General features: G+C 42.8%; 2 protein-coding genes across 3 annotated transcripts; both read left to right on the forward strand.

Moving 5' to 3' along the window:
• Positions 1 to 5545: 5545 nt before the first annotated feature.
• Positions 5546 to 10507, forward strand: LOC139306459 (NADH-ubiquinone oxidoreductase 75 kDa subunit, mitochondrial-like). Of its 2 annotated transcripts, none has more exons than XM_070930316.1 (18): positions 5546 to 5627; positions 6000 to 6091; positions 6216 to 6323; positions 6490 to 6566; positions 6684 to 6765; positions 6961 to 7091; positions 7195 to 7380; positions 7505 to 7639; positions 7846 to 7960; positions 8152 to 8297; positions 8385 to 8513; positions 8660 to 8789; positions 8925 to 9085; positions 9255 to 9409; positions 9500 to 9675; positions 9775 to 9909; positions 10025 to 10097; positions 10189 to 10507. In XM_070930316.1, exons 1-18 carry the CDS (start codon positions 5546 to 5548, stop codon positions 10278 to 10280), a joined length of 2205 nt encoding a protein of 734 aa, XP_070786417.1. In that variant the 3' UTR covers positions 10281 to 10507. The 2 variants fall into 2 exon arrangements, with proteins under 2 accessions (XP_070786417.1, XP_070786416.1); XM_070930315.1 differs by having other exon boundaries at positions 5546 to 5618.
• A 1469-nt stretch (positions 10508 to 11976) lies between these two features.
• Positions 11977 to 14544, forward strand: LOC139306937 (ras-related and estrogen-regulated growth inhibitor-like). The gene is made up of 7 exons (XM_070930900.1): positions 11977 to 12046; positions 12711 to 12767; positions 12850 to 12923; positions 13136 to 13274; positions 13955 to 14048; positions 14171 to 14242; positions 14436 to 14544. The coding sequence occupies exons 1-7, from the start codon at positions 11995 to 11997 to the stop codon at positions 14542 to 14544; spliced, it is 597 nt and encodes a 198-aa protein (XP_070787001.1). The 5' UTR covers positions 11977 to 11994.
• Positions 14545 to 18075: the final 3531 nt, after the last annotated feature.

Raw genomic sequence — 18075 nt, forward strand, 5'->3', positions numbered from 1 at the left:
AGAGAGCTTATTCTGAAGTTTTTCAGAAATGCAACAGGAGCCAAGACAGCACCTCTCCCTTAAGAAAGAAGCGGAGGATCTGTGAGGAAAGATCTCAGGTCAAACGGGGTCATGGCATAAAAAGGCGCTGTGATGAAATTTCAAATAGCAGCGAAAGAACCCCAGAGATCTCCTCACCAGAGAGGAAGAGAAGCAGGACAAGCTCAGATAAAGAGGAGACAGTCGAAAAACTGCCAAGCACCTCTAAGACGATCACCATGATCCAGGTCAATTCTCAGAAGAGGCAAGACAAGACCTCCAAGTCAGAGAATGAGACCAGACGTTCAGGCTGCGCACCAACAGAGAGAAAGTGGAAAGAGATCTGCTGGGTGACAAAACCTGCAACTAAAATATGGATCATTGGGTCAAGTTACATTCGTCGAGGGGAGACAGCAGCATATGAGAAGTTTGGGAAAAACTTCGGACTTAATGCCAACGTTGAATGGTTTGGCAAAGGAGGCATGCGCTGGAGTGGTGTCCTTCCACGCTTCTACGCAGAGTTGTCCTCACGGAGTCCCCCTGACGTTTTGGTCATCCATGCCGGTGGCAATGACCTGGGAATGATGTACCCCAAGGAACTTGCATCCTTAATGAAGAAGGAACTGATGCAGCTCCATGCACAGTTTCCTTCGATGGTGATTGCATTTTCCTGCATCAACGAGCGTCAAGCATGGCGATACGGAAGGCCAGTCAAGATCAACAAGGACAGAAAGATCGTGAACACATTCATGAGAAATTCTGTCGCCGACTTTGGTGGTCAAGTGATTGAACATCCTCTCCTTCGATATTATGACAACACAATATTTGTAAGAGATGGAGTGCACTTCACCAAAGAAGGAAATGAAATCTTCTTGACAAGCATCCACTGTGCCCTGAAGAAAATCCTTCAGAGATCTTAAGCACAACCAACAGCCTGCACAACACATATGCTCTGCTGACCGACGACTTGTCCCTGGGCCTGTTTTCTCCACCTCCTAAATGTGACCTCCTGCTGTATATGTATATGTGACCTATATGTGTAAAAAGTGAATAAAAATGTTAAATGCTAAAATCCTGTCCTTTCATGTTTGTTGTATAATTTGACTAAAATCTGTTACTTGTAGGAAAGTAGGAATTAAATGTATCTCTGTTTATCTATGTATCTGTCCACACATATAAAGCATATATAAATAGTGCAAAGGTATATAATATTAATGTTAATTAATACATTAATAAGCATTTAAATATATGATTTAAAAGTAGCTTTACTGAAACAAATCACCTGAATTCCACTAGAGTACGAAGCTGAGACGGTGGCTGCTGCCTATTTCATTTTTTACTGGTACAGTAAGGTGAAAGTCCTGCAAATTATAATCCTTTAAAAACTACAAAAGACACTTAAATCCACACGTTCATCTGTTTATGTCTCTTGATAAAATCTCTTTTGGATTTGGGTCAGCTCTGGCCATGTGAAGCACGGAGCCTTGACAGTCTCTTTAGTCAGATGGTGTACAGTGATTTACTTAATGGTCTCATCATGTTGGTTATTTGCTTGTGTCTCATCCACTATAGACTGAAGAAGTCTGCATGCTATAGCGGCTGACAGCAAAAACAAAGTAAACTGGCCTGATTTCAGAGGCAACGAGCCGAGAAATAAACTCTTTAATTCAGACATAATCTGACACGTAAAGATGTGTGCCACACGCATACGGACATATACATGACGGCTTTAGCTCCGCATGAAACTTTTGTGATCCCCATGAGGAAATGAGGTACACACGGCTAATTTTGCCGCGTTAATAAGTGTTGATTTTTCTGCAGCAATTATTCCGAGCCCTCTGGGCTCCATGCTGGCAATTTGTGTCCAGTTCACTTTCCTTTTTTTGACCATTTTAGCTGTGTTAATGCATATGGAATGAAATTTCCCAAGGGTCTGGATTTTTTTCAGATTTTTTAATTTTCAATTTCAGCTCTTTAAATATATCAATAATATACTGTATACATCCAATTGTACAACTTGGCTCCATCATGGCCGCTTCTGACCAATTGAAACCCATGAAAACTACATTTTTTAATTCCTTGTTATTCACAGTATTAAATCATACAATTTAGGTAAAATTGCTTTAATTCTAAACTCAACACTTGAAAATTGTAGTTTTTAATGTTTTCTACCAGATTGTGTCATTTGTCCATTTTTGGCCATGGGAGCAATTTCATGTAATATTCTTAGTTTCCAATAGGGGCGTATGATGGCTTACTGCACGCCAATGGAGCGAATGAATGACACAATTTTGACATAATTGTGATCTTAAGGATGTCAGATAATGATTTGTGTTTGTGCATGAAAAGAATTGTTCCTGTGCGTGAAATTGCAGCACAAATATGTATTGTATAGTTGCAGTGAATTTCTGTTGATGCAGGCTATTGAGCTTTGAGTTTCCCAGGAAAACTTGGCTTTGATGCACATGTTGAAAGCACCCGTGGCTTTGTTTTTTTTTCATTAAAAAAATGCCACATACAACTACACAATAGCCCTTACACATCTAAATATCTACTCTCCAAAAAAAAAAAAATCACAGGACATCTTGCAGAGGTCAAAGATGCAGCTACAGGGGAAACAAAAACAAACTCTGGCACTGTTTATAAATCTGTCCTGGTGTTTATGCAGGTGCAGTCAATACTAATGCTATAAGTAAGCCTAACAGCTCCCAGGTCATTTTTTCTCTGGCAAGATGGCAAGAAGGTCATATTCACTGCTTCAAGCACGTGACTATGTGATGCAATCGGAGAGCGAAGATGGGGAGAAATCCTCTGCAGTTGAAGAAGAGACATCTTCAACTAAGATGAGGACACATCCTCTCCTGAAGATGAGGGGACACCCTCCTCAGAGGATGGCAGCATCACCACTGATGATGAGGAGTACCGGCCAGCGCCTGATTCCTCTTCCTCAGGGGGTGAGGACAATACAGACACAGTGGTGGAGGCCGAGCAGCTAATGGCAGAGACAGTAGAAGCAGTGGCAGAGACAGAGGAGCTGGCGGCTGAGTGGATGTCTCGTGATGGGAAAATTATGTGGTTTCCCACTGCTAAAGAGACCGTGCACTACAATCCAGTACCCACTGGTATCACCCCGGGGTCCACCCTGTATGCAGTTGCCCGCATCAGCAGCCTGAGGTCTGCCTTTGACCTGTTTATAACAGAGGAGATCATTCAGCTGCTGTGTACCCACACAAACCTGCATGGGAGGCGAAGGTGTGGGGATTGGAGGGATGTGGATGAAGTGGAGATGAGAGCCTACATCAGGATTCTGATTCTGGCTGGCGTCTGCCGCTCAAGACATGAAGCAACACGTGGCGTGTGGGGTGACAAGACAGGACGGGCCATATTTTGTGCTACGATGCCCCTCTACCGCTATGCTCAGATCAGCTCTAACATCCGCTTTGATGACAGGCTCACCCGCCCGGGGCGCTTCAGGGACGATAAGCTCGCCGCATTTCACATTCTGTGGGAAAAGTGGGTGGCTCGCCTTCCCCTCTTGTTCAATCCAGGGGTTGATGTGTGTGTCGACGAGCAGCTTGTTGCATTCAAAGGTCATTGTGGATTTCGACAATATATGCCCAACAAGCCTGCAAAGTACGGCATTAAAATATGGGTCACCTGTGATGTGGCAACCTCCTATGCCTGGAGGATGCAGATTTACACAGGAAAACCCCCCGGTAGCTCCCGGGAAGTTAACCAGGGAATGAGGGTCACACTCCAACTGACAGAGGGGCTCCAAGGACACACTGTCACATGTGACAACTGCTTTACTTCGTTCGCCTTGGCAGAGGAACTCCTCAGATCAGAAATCAGTCCATCCTGAGTGGGAGTCCTCTAAAACCTACCAACGGAGGGTGTTCCTTGAAGAGCTGGGGCACATGCTGGTGACCCCAGCAATTGCAAGACGGCCTTGACCCCAACGCTCAACAGCCACTGCTGCCATTGTTGCCGGGATACAGCAGTCTGAATCAGAACATGACCCACGGCCCGCCAGCAAAATGAGGAGAAGGTGCAAACTGTGCACCTACAGGAGAAGAACGGCAACCACTTGCTCCAGCTGTGGAAAGTGTGTCTGCAAGGACCACTCTACTGTGGTTTGCACATCCTGCTGCCCTTGAGCATGCACACACACACACTTATTGAAACACACTATTTAACGTTCTCTCTCTCTCTCTCTCTCTCTCTCTCACACACACACTCTCTCTCACACACACACACACACACACACACAGACACACACACACACACACATGCAGCTGTTGTTCTCTATAAAAATAAATGCTGCAGCTTTATTTTTCAAAACAAATTTAAAGGGTTAAAATTCTGAAATTGAATGAAATTTGGGATTTCATGGTCAGGACCGATTCTAATTTAAAAAAAATTAACTGTTGAAAGTAGAAAATAATCTTGATATGTGGTATTTTTTATAGCATTTTGTAAAAACAGGAAATGGCCATTTTTGTCCACGAACATGCTAAGTGGGAGTTTTTATGTTTTTTTGTCACTGTACAAAAAAGTAATGATGCATAAAAATTAATGATACTGCTAATTATTGACATACATTTAGCTGCGTGGATGGTTAAAAAAATATATCAGGTAGCATGTATTATTTGGTTAAAAAAAGTGATTTTATGCTTTTCTCCCTTATAAATCATTAGCATTATGTGATCTAACAGGCATTTAAAGGGTTAAAATTCTGAATTTGAATGAAATTTTGGTTTTCATGACCAGGACTGATGCAAATTTAAAAAATCTAGTTGGTGAAAGTGGAAAAATCTTTTAATATATATTAATTTTATAGCATTTTGGGAATGCAAACAGGAGGTGGCCATTTTTGGCCACAAACACGTTGAGTGGGAGTTTTATCTATTTTGCTTTCCCTGCACAAAAATAACAATGCATAATAATCAGTGTTGTTGTTAATCAGTTACATATCTCAGACTGTGCTATTGATAATACAAGAAAAACCAGTAGCACTGAGAATACAGAAAGTGGTCATTTTTGAGGTTGTTTTCCAACAAGTGCATTGTGCAAACAAACTGGCATTTGAAGGGTTAAAAAATAAAAAAGGAATGGATATTTTATACTTATGATAAGAACTGATGTTAGTTAAAGACTTTATGCAGTAAAAGTAGCAAAGAACATAAAAAATCTAAAAAATTACATCCTCAGTCTGTTCGTGGCCATTTTTGGCTAGTGGATAGTGATTTTGAACAAAGCCAGAGGGTTAATTGGAGAGGTGTTTGTCCACTGACAGGGCTGATATGGCTCTGAGGCGGCCGCTACAAACTATTCCATGACATTCATTTTGGCTAAGTTATGACAGCTTTAGTAAAAAACCTGACATGCTTTCTTACTTATCAATAAACAAACACACCCTTATTAATTGTGGGTAGAGCTTACACCAGTAGTCAATTTTAGTTGATCAACAGAAAATACATCTGCAAGCATATAAATAGTTGTCTCGCTGTTTCCCTCTCACAGCGTCATGTTGCGACTGCCGACCGTCGGCCGAGCTCTAGCCGGAGCCGCCAAGGGCAGCCTGGCTCCCTCCAACACTGGTAAGACGTGTGTGTGTGTGTGTTTGTGTATTTCTGTATACACACTTGTGTGTGTCAAGGTCAAGGTAACCAACAACATTATTCTCCTCACTCTAATTAAGCAGTTTCTTTGTGTACTTGTAGTTTTGGAGTACATTTTTTAATTCATGATTTCATTGTAAGTATATCTGTATCTTGTATTTAATTTATTTTCTAAAAGCATCCCATGAATAATTTCTTTTTAATTTGGGTTCAGTGTATTTTATTACTTTATTTTATTTAAGATGCATCATTTAAAGATATATCTGTCTTTTAAGGAAACAGAATATATTTTCAGATGAATTTTCTTGGTGAAGTTTCACTTAATTTCAGTTAAGCTGACCTTTGTGTATCCGCTTTCAGTGCGTACTTCAGTGCGTGCTGCCAGCAACATGGTGGAAGTGTTTGTGGATGGGAAACCATTGGAGGTGGAGCCTGGAACTACTGTGCTGCAGGTAAAAAACATCTGATTATTTTACTGCAAACTAATACAGATGTTTCATATGGTCCCTTCATATTGTATACTGTATTTGTCAAATACTCTAAACGTTTGTTGTTGTTGTTTCCTTTCCCCATCAGGCCTGTGAGAAGGCAGGAATCCAGATTCCCAGGTTCTGTTACCACGAGCGCCTCTCAGTGGCGGGAAACTGTCGCATGTGTCTGGTGGAGATTGAGAAAGCTCCAAAGGTAACAGAGTGCATCTCATTGGTCAGCAGGCAGATTACTTTTCTAGTCAATCTAAATTGCACAGAGAACACTGAGATTAGACTAGAAACCAATGCATAGACATTTCTGTAAATACTTGCAGTACTACAGTCTAATTGATGTGTGTGTGCTGTGATTTGTTCCTCAGCCGGTAGCAGCCTGCGCCATGCCCGTCATGAAGGGATGGAACATCCTCACCAACTCAGAGAAGACACGCAAAGCCAGGTACAAAGTCAAACTTTAGGCAAAAATGTCACCCAGGTTGATAAACTATTGTAAACAGGCTTAATTGATGTCTGTGTGTGTGTGTGTGTGTGTGTGTGTGTGTGTGTGTCTCATCAGAGAGGGAGTGATGGAGTTCCTGTTGGCCAACCACCCTCTGGACTGCCCCATCTGTGATCAGGGAGGAGAATGTGACCTGCAGGTAACAAAACTCGCTAGTATAACGAGGTTACAGGGTCAGTCCACCTAGTGGTGTCCAGACATGCAGGTCATTTCAATTTAGTTTGAGGTTTTTGAAATATCTGCTGCCGAGGACATTTGCTGCCACACCAACACAATGGAGGTAAATTATATTTATTTTGTGGTCTTGTTAACACTCTGCCTGCTGTGTTCCCAGGATCAGTCCATGCAGTTTGGTTCAGACCGCAGTCGTTTCACAGAGGGAAAGAGAGCGGTGGAGGACAAAAACATCGGGCCGCTCATCAAAACCATCATGACCCGCTGCATCCAGTGCACACGCTGCGTCCGGTAAGTGTCATATATCATACTTATATCCATCAGGAATGTCATCTCGTGTGGTGAAATCTAAAATTGATCCTCTAACCGCACATTCGTTTTTTTTTTGTTGCAGTTTTGCCAGTGAGATTGCCGGCGTTGAAGACCTGGGAACGACAGGAAGAGGAAACAACCTGCAGATCGGGACGTACGTGGAGAAGATGTTCATGTCGGAGCTGTCAGGCAACGTTATCGATGTCTGTCCTGTCGGAGCGCTCACTTCCAAACCATACGCTTTCACTGCACGACCATGGGAGACCAGGTGGGAAAAGGGTTTGACAGTTTTTTAAAACTTCCTGGAGTGATTTGTTTCAGTTGTTTAAAGCATTTTGGTTCGTTAGTGTGTTAATTTTTGTGTCTGATTCTGTCTTCTGCTGTCTTTGCAGGAAAACCGAGTCGATTGATGTGTTGGATGCTGTGGGCTCTAACATCATGGTGAGCACAAGAGGCGGTGAGGTGATGAGGGTGATGCCCAGGTTGAACGAAGACGTCAATGAAGAATGGATCTCTGACAAGACCAGGTAAAAAACTAACAGACCTAAGCCAGAAAAAATGGGTGTAGGAGGTGCCACACGCTGCCTGCTGGACTTTAAAAAGTCAAACTCATGTTTCAGATTGAATTGAAGAAGTGAGAAATCTGTCTCACAAATGTGCTTCATCCACTTAACAAGCAATATATATGTTGCTCTTTACCTTGACTAAAGAAAACAAAAATGTGTGTCCTCAGGTTTGCATATGATGGTCTGAAGAGGCAGAGGCTGACCCAACCAATGGTGAAGGACGATTCAGGTCAGCTGACCCCGACCAACTGGGAGGACGCTCTCACTCGTGTTGCTGGAGCAGTAAGTGTGTGTTTGCTTCTTTACTGGATGTGTGTGTTTGTTCCTCCTTCTATAGTTGTTGTATGTTGATAGGAGACAGGTGATTTGTGACAGCCGAGGCATCCCCTGGGCCATTTTAGTAATCTTACCATATTTCAGTCCGTATGCTTAAATACGTGTGTGTGTGTGTGTGTGTGTGTGTGTGTGTGTAGCTGCAGAGCGTGCAGGGCAGTGAGGTAGCAGTCATCGCAGGAGGGATGGCTGACGCTGAAGCTCTGGTCTCCCTCAAAGACCTCCTCAACAGACTGAACTCAGAAAACCTCTGCACTGAGGAGCTCTTCCCCACGGCAGGGGCAGGGTAAGACTGTGATGGTTTAGAGTTGTACAACGCAGTGAGTCCCCGGTTTTATCAGCTGACACTGTTGTTTCCTTTCTCTCTCTACAGCACTGACCTGCGCTCCAACTACCTGTTGAACTCTCGCATCGCTGGCATCGAGGACTGTGACCTGCTGCTGCTCGTAGGAACCAACCCACGCTACGAAGCCCCGCTCTTCAACGCCAGAATTCGCAAGAGGTAAACTCATACATCACAATTTGCATTTATTATTTAATGGCTCCTTTTGAAACTTATCTGTCTTTTCTCTATGCTATCTTGAAACAAATGTTGGACATTTGGGGACATATGCTTCACGTTCTTCCTCTTTCCTCTTCCTCTGTCAGTTGGCTCCATAATGAGCTGCGTGTTGCCATGGTGGGCCACAATGTTGATCTGAGCTACACATACGACCACCTGGGAGAGGAGACGTCAGTGCTGAAGGAGCTGGCTAACGGCACACACCCCTTCTGCCAGGTAATGGACACGCAGTCTGATTGATATTTGAAAGGAATTTTGGTGCTGATTTATGAGCTGATGTGAATTTCCCTTTTTGGCAGCGCTCAGATGAACTTTTACTTGGAATGTTTCCTTTCCTTTCCCTGTCTCCAGGTCCTGTCAGCTGCCAAGCGTCCGGTAGTGGTTGTGGGCAGCAGCGCTCTGCAGAGAGAAGACGGGGCCGCCATTTTGACCACCGTCTCCACCATCGCTCAGAACGCCAGAACCAGCAGTGGAGTGGAAGAGGGGTGGAAAGTCCTCAACGTCCTGCACAGGTACAACTTGGCAAAGCTGTCAAGGCCAATCAGTTGATGTTTGCTGCAGATTTGACTGCACGATCTTCCTCAATTAGTGAGGTAAAGTAGATTCTTCCTGCTTATACTTGTGTGTGTGTGTGTGTGTGTGTGTGTGTGTGTGTGTGTGTGTGTGTGTGTGTGTGAGCAGAGTGGCCAGTCAGGTGGCTGCGTTGGACCTGGGCTACAAGGCTGGTGTGGACGCCATCAGGAACAATCCACCTAAAGTCTTGTTCCTGCTGGGAGCTGATGCCGGCTGCATCACCAGAGCCGACCTGCCTAAAGACAGCCTCATCATCTACCAGGGTACACACACATATTCAGCGGTAACCGTGAGAGTGAAAGTAAATAACTGATGTTACTAATTTTATTAAAAATGATTTTCAACCCCTTCAGGGCACCATGGTGACGTAGGAGCACCAATGGCAGACATCATCCTACCTGGTGCTGCATACACAGAGAAGAACGCCACGTATGTCAACACTGAAGGCAGGAGCCAACACACCCGGGTGGCTGTCACCGCCCCTGGGATGGCCAGAGAGGACTGGAAGATCATCAGGGTCATATCTGAAGTACGCTGGAAGCCCTTCACGTAGCACATGCTAATATTCACTCTCTCACTTAACATTTAATTTGACCAAAAGCAGTCTCTAAAAGTAATGTCTTTGCAGCTGGCTGGTGTGACGCTGCCCTACGACTCTCTGGAAGAGGTTCGATCCAGACTAGCCGAGATCTCTCCTAATCTGGTCCGTTATGACGATGTAGAGGGGGCAAACTACTTCAAACAGGCCAATGAACTTGCCATGGTACACACATACACACACACACACACACACACACACACACACACAAATACAAATGTCCATAGAGTCATTATTTGGAGTTGTATAGACTATAACGCCACATTTTATTTATTTGCAGACTGTGAACCAGGACCTCATAGCAGCTCCCCTGGTACCACCTCAACTTACAGCAAAAGACTTCTACATGACAGGTAAGTGTGTGTTTTTTTAATAGGGCACACACATGCAAAAATATAAAAATGTAAAATATTCTTCTCATACCCCCTCCCTCTCTGCGGTCAGACTCTATCAGCCGGGCTTCCCAAACGATGGCCAAATGCGTCAAAGCTGTGACGGAAGGAGCGGCCGCTGTCGATGAGCCGTCGGTCTGCTGAACGCCCAGTAACGCCCAGTAACGCCCACACACAGTACAACAATAAACTCTCTCTCCTCTGCTGAAGCGACACACACTTCTCTGAACTAACTCAGCGTCGCTCCTAATTTAAAGTTGTCCTTGATGCTTGTTGTAAACAGTTCAATCGTTTTCACTCCTGAGAACGATCTTTGTTGAATAAAACTGAGAAACGTATGAAATATAAATAAAATCTTACGAATGTCTTGACTCCAGTTTGAGTGGATCTCATTTATTGCATTTTTGGTTGACCAACCAACTTTGTCAACAACATGCACATTTTTGATTCACTCTAGAAATGTCTAAAGGGAATTTTCTTCAGGCTGTGCAGCAGTTGATACCAACCTTTCATCAAAGTTGCATGCCAAATGAAAGCTGTCATAGTAATGGTATCTTTGCAGTGCAGTATTACTCTTTGTATCTTAAAGTTGAGATCTCTAACTTATGTCCAGAAGAACAGAAAACTAAAATCTAACTTAAACTGTTATACCTCAAATATTAAAACGTCTGACTTTTGAACTTTCCAGGCAGCATTTGCCAAGTACTCCCTTATGAAATATGGTCAACTCTGGCTTTCTGCACAGGCCTGCTGTCATGCAGGAGGACTGGAAGAAGGAAGTCTTGGCAGATTCCAGATATCAGGTCAAGGCCACTTTATGAGTAAAGGCACGAATGACCTGCCTGCCTTGGACAGTGTTTGTTGTACAGCTCTTGTTTGAAAGAATGGATTTACAGTACATTTCCAAGTTGAGTTGGCTGACAGGACTGATCCCCATCATTCACACAAATTGTACTTAAAGTATTAGTTTGACATTTTGGGAAATACTCTGACTTTGAGTTCATTTATAAACAACATATTGTCGTACATCATATCTTGTTTGTTTAAACTGTAGTAAAACTCAAGTGTCATAGGGTGATTCACGGCTTTACTTTCTTGGCCGTGTGCAGTGACTTCCTGGAGTCTCAAAGAAATCACTCCGCCTGGATTTTGTTACCTTTACACTGAGCCAGGCTAGCTGTTTTCTCCTATTTCCAGTCTTTAAGGCTAAGCTAAGCTAACGGCTGCTGGCTCTTGCTTCATATTGAACAGACAAAACTAAGAGTGATCGATCTTCTCTCGGCAAGAAAGCAAAAAGGAATTAAGACTACTTAAACCCTTTGGGGAATCACTAAGTCCCTAAAAAGAGTGTTAATATGTGCTTTTAATAGGTCCAGCATGGGATACTAGTGTCTGAAGTTGGACATAGTTCCTCCAGACAAATGGCTCTTGTCATTGACTGTTCCCTGAGAGAGAGAGAGAGAGAGAGAGAGCTCTTATAACCAAACAGAAGCAGACACACACACACACACACACACACACACATAAAAAGAGAGAAGACAGTCCCATCTCTTCATTCCCAGTATGCTGAGTGTCGAGACTGAACACAGTGAGTTCATTACTTTACTCATCTATTTAAAAGTCACATTATTGCATCCTAGAGTGTAGTAGTACTTGTGTGTTTTCTGTTGTAGACTGCTATATTTGTATTTTTACTTGAGGATATTGTTCGTGTAGCTCATTGGCATGCAGTTTTGTAGTTCTACTTTTAGTTTTGTATTGCGACATAAAGTTGCCTCCTCTGCTCTTCTCTGTAGGGTTTCCATGCAGGGAAAGACAGCAGGACAGACAGTGGACTAACATTGGACCCAACAGGAAAATGGTTCCAGTTAAACTTCTCATTCTGGGAGCTCAGAACACTGGAAAAACAGGTAGATTAGACAGAAGAAACATTAGCGCAAAAGAGGTTACGTTTAGGGTTAAAGTTTGGTCATGGTTTAAGAGGTTTTGCTAAATATGGAAATTTTACACAGGTCTTTGGTTGACCCCTCTTTCTGAGCATTGAAGTGTAAATGTGTCCAGCCTCTGTGACCTCCGCTGCTAAGTTTGAATGTCAAACTACTGCATATGTCTTTTGTCAAAAAAGTTAATCCACAGATCAGAAATATCTGCATGGCAAGAGACACAGATGTGACAGCAAACTTTAATTCCTGAAAATGGATGAAAACACAGTCTTTTTCAGCTGTAAAGGCTCAAATAACAGCTTCAACGAGCCTAAATAACCTTTTAATGTGTCCTGCCAAAAGGAAATACAGTGAGCCCTCAAACACCATACACAGATGTCAAACAAACATGAACCCAGAGTCCTTCCACCCAAACACAGAGAAAGCACTTCTGCCTTTGTTTAAACAAAATACTAAGAGGATAACTCTCAAAGCAACGGTGACATAACACGAGCATACAGTAGGCTGATGATCAGATGTAATAATGTGTAAATCAAACTTCATGTGTGTGAATGCACAGTATGTAAGAGAATTATTAGTTAGTTAGCATCTGTTGGCTGTTCACTCTCTGGTGTCTGTTTTGTGTCTCCAGCACTGTGCGTTCGTTTCATAACTAAGCGCTTCATTGGTGAATACGACCATAAAAAGGGTAAATATTGACATAGGACCATGCTTTACTGACCTGCATCATTCACTGACAGGATAAAATAAGTAAATGTGTGTTACTACAGAGGTGACCTACAGGTGCAGTCGGGCGGTGGACCAGGAAGCTGTTGATCTGGAGATTTTGGATATCGCTTGTAAGGTAAAATTATTTATTAAGATATAGCCAGGCTAGCTGTTTCCCCCTGTTTCCAGTCTTTAAGCTAAGCTAAGTTAATTGCCTGCTGGAAATAAGTGAAGACGCCTATTTTCCAAAATGCCAAACTCGTCTTGTGAAGTTCTGATGAGTGATTTGACATGAGTCAGTGCTTCTCACATCTGTAGTTTTATGATACATGACGTTATCTCCTGCAGGAGAGCTCCGTGGCTTCTCTGGAGTCTTCCATCCGCTGGGCAGACGGTTTCCTGCTGCTGTACTCCATCACACAACGCCTCAGCTTCCTGGAGGTCCCTCAACTCAAGAAACTCATCGACCGAACCAAACAGAGTCTAGGTAGGGAACTAACTTTCTCATTATTGGAGGGACTGTTGAAGGAAATGTGCAGACACTCCTGACTGCAACATCAGATACCACCACTTACCACCAGGAGTTAGTGGCAAATCCTACACATAGAGGCTTTAATGTCACTAATTTGACGGCATAGATGTAAAGGCTGCATGTGGTCAGCTAAATTATTCGAGCTCTCCTGTTCTCCAATGTCTTTTCACATCAAATTTAATGTCAGCATCACCAGTAACTGCTGTATATGTGTGTAAAGATGACTTAGAGACATATGAAACAGTGCTTTGACAGCTAAATAACATACCAGCTGTTCAACCAGCAGTTTGATCTCCACGGGGACAGTGTGTTCACTATGTTTGCTCTTAAAGTCCAGTGAGTCTCTGTTCTAACTCCGTCTGACATCTGTCTATTGTCACCTTTACACACACACACACACACACCCACACCCCTACACACACACACACACACACACACACACACACACACACACACACACACACACACAGATGAGACATACATGCCATATTTGGCAGGCCATCCTGTGCTCTGTAGGTAACAACACAAACTCTCCACTCTGCATGCCATAGCATCATGCTGCCGGTTTATTGTCACTTTATTTTACGTGTGTGTGTGTGTGTGTGTGTGTGTGTGTGTGTGTGTGTGTGTGTCAGTTGTTCCTACAGTGCTGGTAGCCAATAAGGCAGACTTGGAAATCGGCAGGGAGGTGACAACCGAGGAAGGACAGAGACTGGCCAAGGATTTAAGGTTTGTGTGTGTTTGCAGTTTTTATGCTACCAAATATCTTCACAGTATTGAACATTGATATGAATTAAATAGGTGTAACATTCAGTTTGTGTGTGTGTGTGTGTGTGTGTGTGTGTGTGTAGGTGCAGTTTCAGGGAACTGTCGGTGGCAGAAGCTGTTTTAGCTGTGGAGGCAGCAGTGTTTCAGCTCATCAGGTTTGGTTCAGCTGTATTATTGGTGGACACTGTTCTCCCACAATGCAATGTGCAAAGGAAATGAAGGAGCTGGAAAAATTACAATAAACTGTGGGCAGTGACAGAAAGATAAAAACAAAAAAAATTAAATCTTTAGGAAGATATTTGGCTTTAGAGTCACAGTTTTGATGTTTTCTTCCTTCGTGTCTGACAGGCAGGTGTTGGATCAGCAGCGCCCTCTACCTGACCGGCGCTCCTACATGCTGACTGTTCGCCACGCTCTGACCAGGAAACTGACCCGATCTAAGACCATGCAGTGGTGACCGCAGCAAACATACAATTCACCAGTTGTTACAGTAGGACATTTAAGAAAACTGTGTGTTGTCATTACACAGCAGTTTTACTTCTGGACTGAAGTGCACCCATTACATGCATTTACTGTACATGTCAACATGTGGACAGTAATTCCACTACAGCAAAATCATGATTGTATCGACTGAGAGCCCCCCACAGGAGTTTGTGTCCTAGTTTGTTATGTGTTTCATTCTCCAGTAGAGGGCGGTACAGTCATTTCATCTGGTGCTGACTCACCACAGTTCCACAGTATGTCAAATACACTATTTGGTCAAAGGTATATGAATACCTCAGTCCAGTTTGGTGTGGAAGAAGTTGGCTAGACTGTGCAGAACCCTGACCTCAACCCCATCAAACACCTCAACATCAGCGAGATCCAAAATCTTTTGGAGAGCCTCCCCAGAAGAGTGGAGGCTGTTACAGCAGCAGATTAATGCCCATGGTTTTGGATTAAGACGACTGAGAATCACATATGGGTGTAATGCTGTTGTGTCCATACTTTTGGCCAGGCTAACAACTCTAAAGTTAATTTATAAGTCCAGCAGTCTGTGAGTAAAACAGTGAAACTTGCCCTTGTTGTAGGAGTGTGTAGATGATGTAACAGTGTGTAAAGAATGAAGCTGGCTTTGATTACAGTCTTGGCATTATTTGACTCCGTCTCTGTGCTCCTTTCCATGTATCTCTCTCTCTCTCTTTCCTCATTGCTCACTCTGAACTTCTGAACTTTAAAAAGAGGGACGGGAAAAAGCAACACACTGAGTGGCAGAAAATAAGGCTATAACGGGGAGGGAAAATGTTGGGCTTCTTTGGCATCTTATTTGTTTGTAAGGAGCAGCGAAAGGAAAGAGGAGCTGCTCAGTTGCAGCCACACTGAGTCTGACAACACTGTTTAAACACACTGCTCTATCCCAGCTACTCGTAAAAGCATTATGGGAAAATTGACTGTGTGCTTGCTCTCCATCCCACCACTCTGTCCACCCCCATGACCATTTTATACATCAAGTACTCCACCCAGCTACCACCAACCAACCACCCAACCACAGAACCCCACTGGGTTTTATGTAGAAATACAGAGGATGAAAATGTTGCAGATTCTGGATTTAAAGTTAGAATACTACTATAAGATTTTCATTATATCGAACCCCATTTTAATACTATTTATGGCCAACTACTTTTTCAACATTGTATCATAAAAGTTGTCTTTAGTAGCTTGAGTTGAGATTATTTTGTCCAACTGTATTATTTCTCTGTATACCTCAATCTGTGGTGGTGGTTGAGGGGGGTCCTGCTTGGAGCCCCATAAAGTCTTGTGCCGGCCATGACGGCTTGTTAACAGGCTGCTTGGAAACAGAAGTCATTTCTATCAAATTATGAATATATATTCACCAACATGGGTGTGTGTCACAGTGAATACACTTCAGCCTCTTAGCAGGGTTAGCATAGGGAGTGAGAAAGAGAGATTACATGAGGACTAATTGTGATTGTCTGGTAGTGATAGTGTGGTGGAGAGTAAACCCGTCACTTTCTCACACAGACGCACATAAACTGTGCGTTATCCACCTCAACGCTCGGATGTTATTTGTGATGTGAGAGACAGACAGAGGAGGGTGATGACAACAATGAATGTGTGGAGGGGTGATGACATCACAGCAGTCACCAAGGAGACGGAAGGTCAAAACCCCATATCACCTCTTTCACCGCTCAGAATAGAAGATGAGTCATACCTACATCATTACACCGGCGGCCAATCAGAGAGCTGCCTGTCACAACCTGCATCAACAGATGACCAACCAATCACAGAGCATTCACTCAGACAAAAACTCAAGTTTGTAGAAATGAGATTTATTTTGAATAAATACATTAATCAAATGTATTTTTATTCTATTTAGAATTAGCAGTTTATATACAAAGTAAAGTTAACAGTATATGAATGTTATGTATGTAAAATGTCATATATTCATTTCATACAGTTCTTGTATCTTGCTCTCACTCTTGAGTCCAGGAGGAAGTGGACACTCAATTTCCATAAAAGCTGACTTCTGTTTAGATCTGCTGATCAATGCCAGTTTTTTTATTTAGTTTCTCCTACCTTGCAGGCAGGTTATGTTTTCATTACACCACAGTTTGACACTATCTAACAATCAAAAACTTAGATAAAAAAAGGATCAGCATTAATTTAAAGACAGCAATAGCTCAGTAGAAAAGCTCTTGTAAACCTGTACACTACCTGCCCAGCACCAAATAGCAGACAGATAAAGTTAGCGACGAGGTCATCATGCTAAAACATTACACCATAACAACTTTGTATGGTGATAATATGTCAATTTTCTGTTTACAGCTTGTTCCACTGCCCCCAAGTGGTCAAAAATAAATAGATAAATCAATTAATGTAGCTTTAAGATTTAATTTCTGGTTGATTTGGCAACATGCAATTATCATGTTGAATGCATTTCCTTTCTTATATATATCGGCTTATTGTCTTCTTTGAGTCCTCTTTAATTGGCACATTTCTGCCTCTAACTGTCGCGATGTATTACCGCTCTCTGCACTTGGCAGATTTGTGTATCATGTCACCCCTGTGCTTGTGCTGGTAAAACATCAAAACAGTCGACAGGGTGCCTTTAAATTTGAATTAGGATTAGTTTAGGAGAGAATTACAGTAGTCAATGGAAGGTCACCACAGTTATATAACACCAATGTGTGAGAGAGAAAGACAGAGACACCCTGTCCCCTGGGGTGGGACACCTCCGTAAACTGATATCTGGAAGGAGAAAGGAGACAGAGAAAAGAGGAGGGGTGGAAGGGAGCAGAGAGAGGAGGAACGAGTGATAAGGAAAAGACAGAAAAAAGAAAATCCAGGAAGGGAATGAAAAGAAGTGAGGCAGAAAGAGGTTGTAGAGTAACATGAGATCATTACATAACTGTTAGTAACTAAAAAATGACACCAAATGAAGGCATGAGTCATTATTGTTACAGACAAAGTTGAGGGTCTGATTTTGTCAAGTCAAGTCTGAGGTCATCAACTTCCAGTCTGGACCCAGTTCAAATAATTTGGGGATCACTAAAGTCATTAGGATTTATCCTCTTGGAACCATGAATGTCTGTATAAGGTTTTGTTCCAACCCATCGAGTAGATGTTGAGATATTTCACTGAATAAGTGAAACATTGACCTCATGGTGATGCTAGATGAAAAATCAGAAAGTCATTAGGATTCATTTTCTGGGCACCATGAACGTCTGTCCCAAATTTCACTGCAATCCCTCTAATAGTTGTTGAGATATTTCATTCTGTAAATGAATCACTCTTGGAAATGCCCTTCTCACATGCCTCTTTCACGGATATCTACCCCGATTATGTAACAGGTCAGAGCTGCAGTACACACACATGCACCTCTGACACCTGCTACACAATGGACAGGGTTTCTCTCACCGCTCTGTGTTTCAATCTCTCTATCTCTCTGTCTCTGTCTCTCAGAGGAGAAACAATCTGAGGAAGAATG

Source organism: Enoplosus armatus, chromosome 24 (genome assembly GCF_043641665.1).
Source record: "Enoplosus armatus isolate fEnoArm2 chromosome 24, fEnoArm2.hap1, whole genome shotgun sequence".
Classification (NCBI taxonomy): Eukaryota; Metazoa; Chordata; class Actinopteri; order Centrarchiformes; family Enoplosidae; genus Enoplosus; species Enoplosus armatus.

Coding starts and splice junctions, on each gene's coding strand:
- LOC139306459 (XM_070930316.1), top strand. CDS start 5,546: ATGTTGCGACTGCCGACCGTCGGCCGAGCTCTAGCCGGAGCCGCCAAG. Junction 7,092..7,194: donor CAGTGCACACGCTGCGTCCG/GTAAGTGTCATA, acceptor TTTTTGTTGCAG/TTTTGCCAGTGAGATTGCCG. Junction 10,098..10,188: donor AAAAGACTTCTACATGACAG/GTAAGTGTGTGT, acceptor CTCTGCGGTCAG/ACTCTATCAGCCGGGCTTCC.
- LOC139306937 (XM_070930900.1), top strand. CDS start 11,995: ATGGTTCCAGTTAAACTTCTCATTCTGGGAGCTCAGAACACTGGAAAA. Junction 12,768..12,849: donor TGAATACGACCATAAAAAGG/GTAAATATTGAC, acceptor GTGTTACTACAG/AGGTGACCTACAGGTGCAGT. Junction 13,275..13,954: donor CCGAACCAAACAGAGTCTAG/GTAGGGAACTAA, acceptor TGTGTGTGTCAG/TTGTTCCTACAGTGCTGGTA.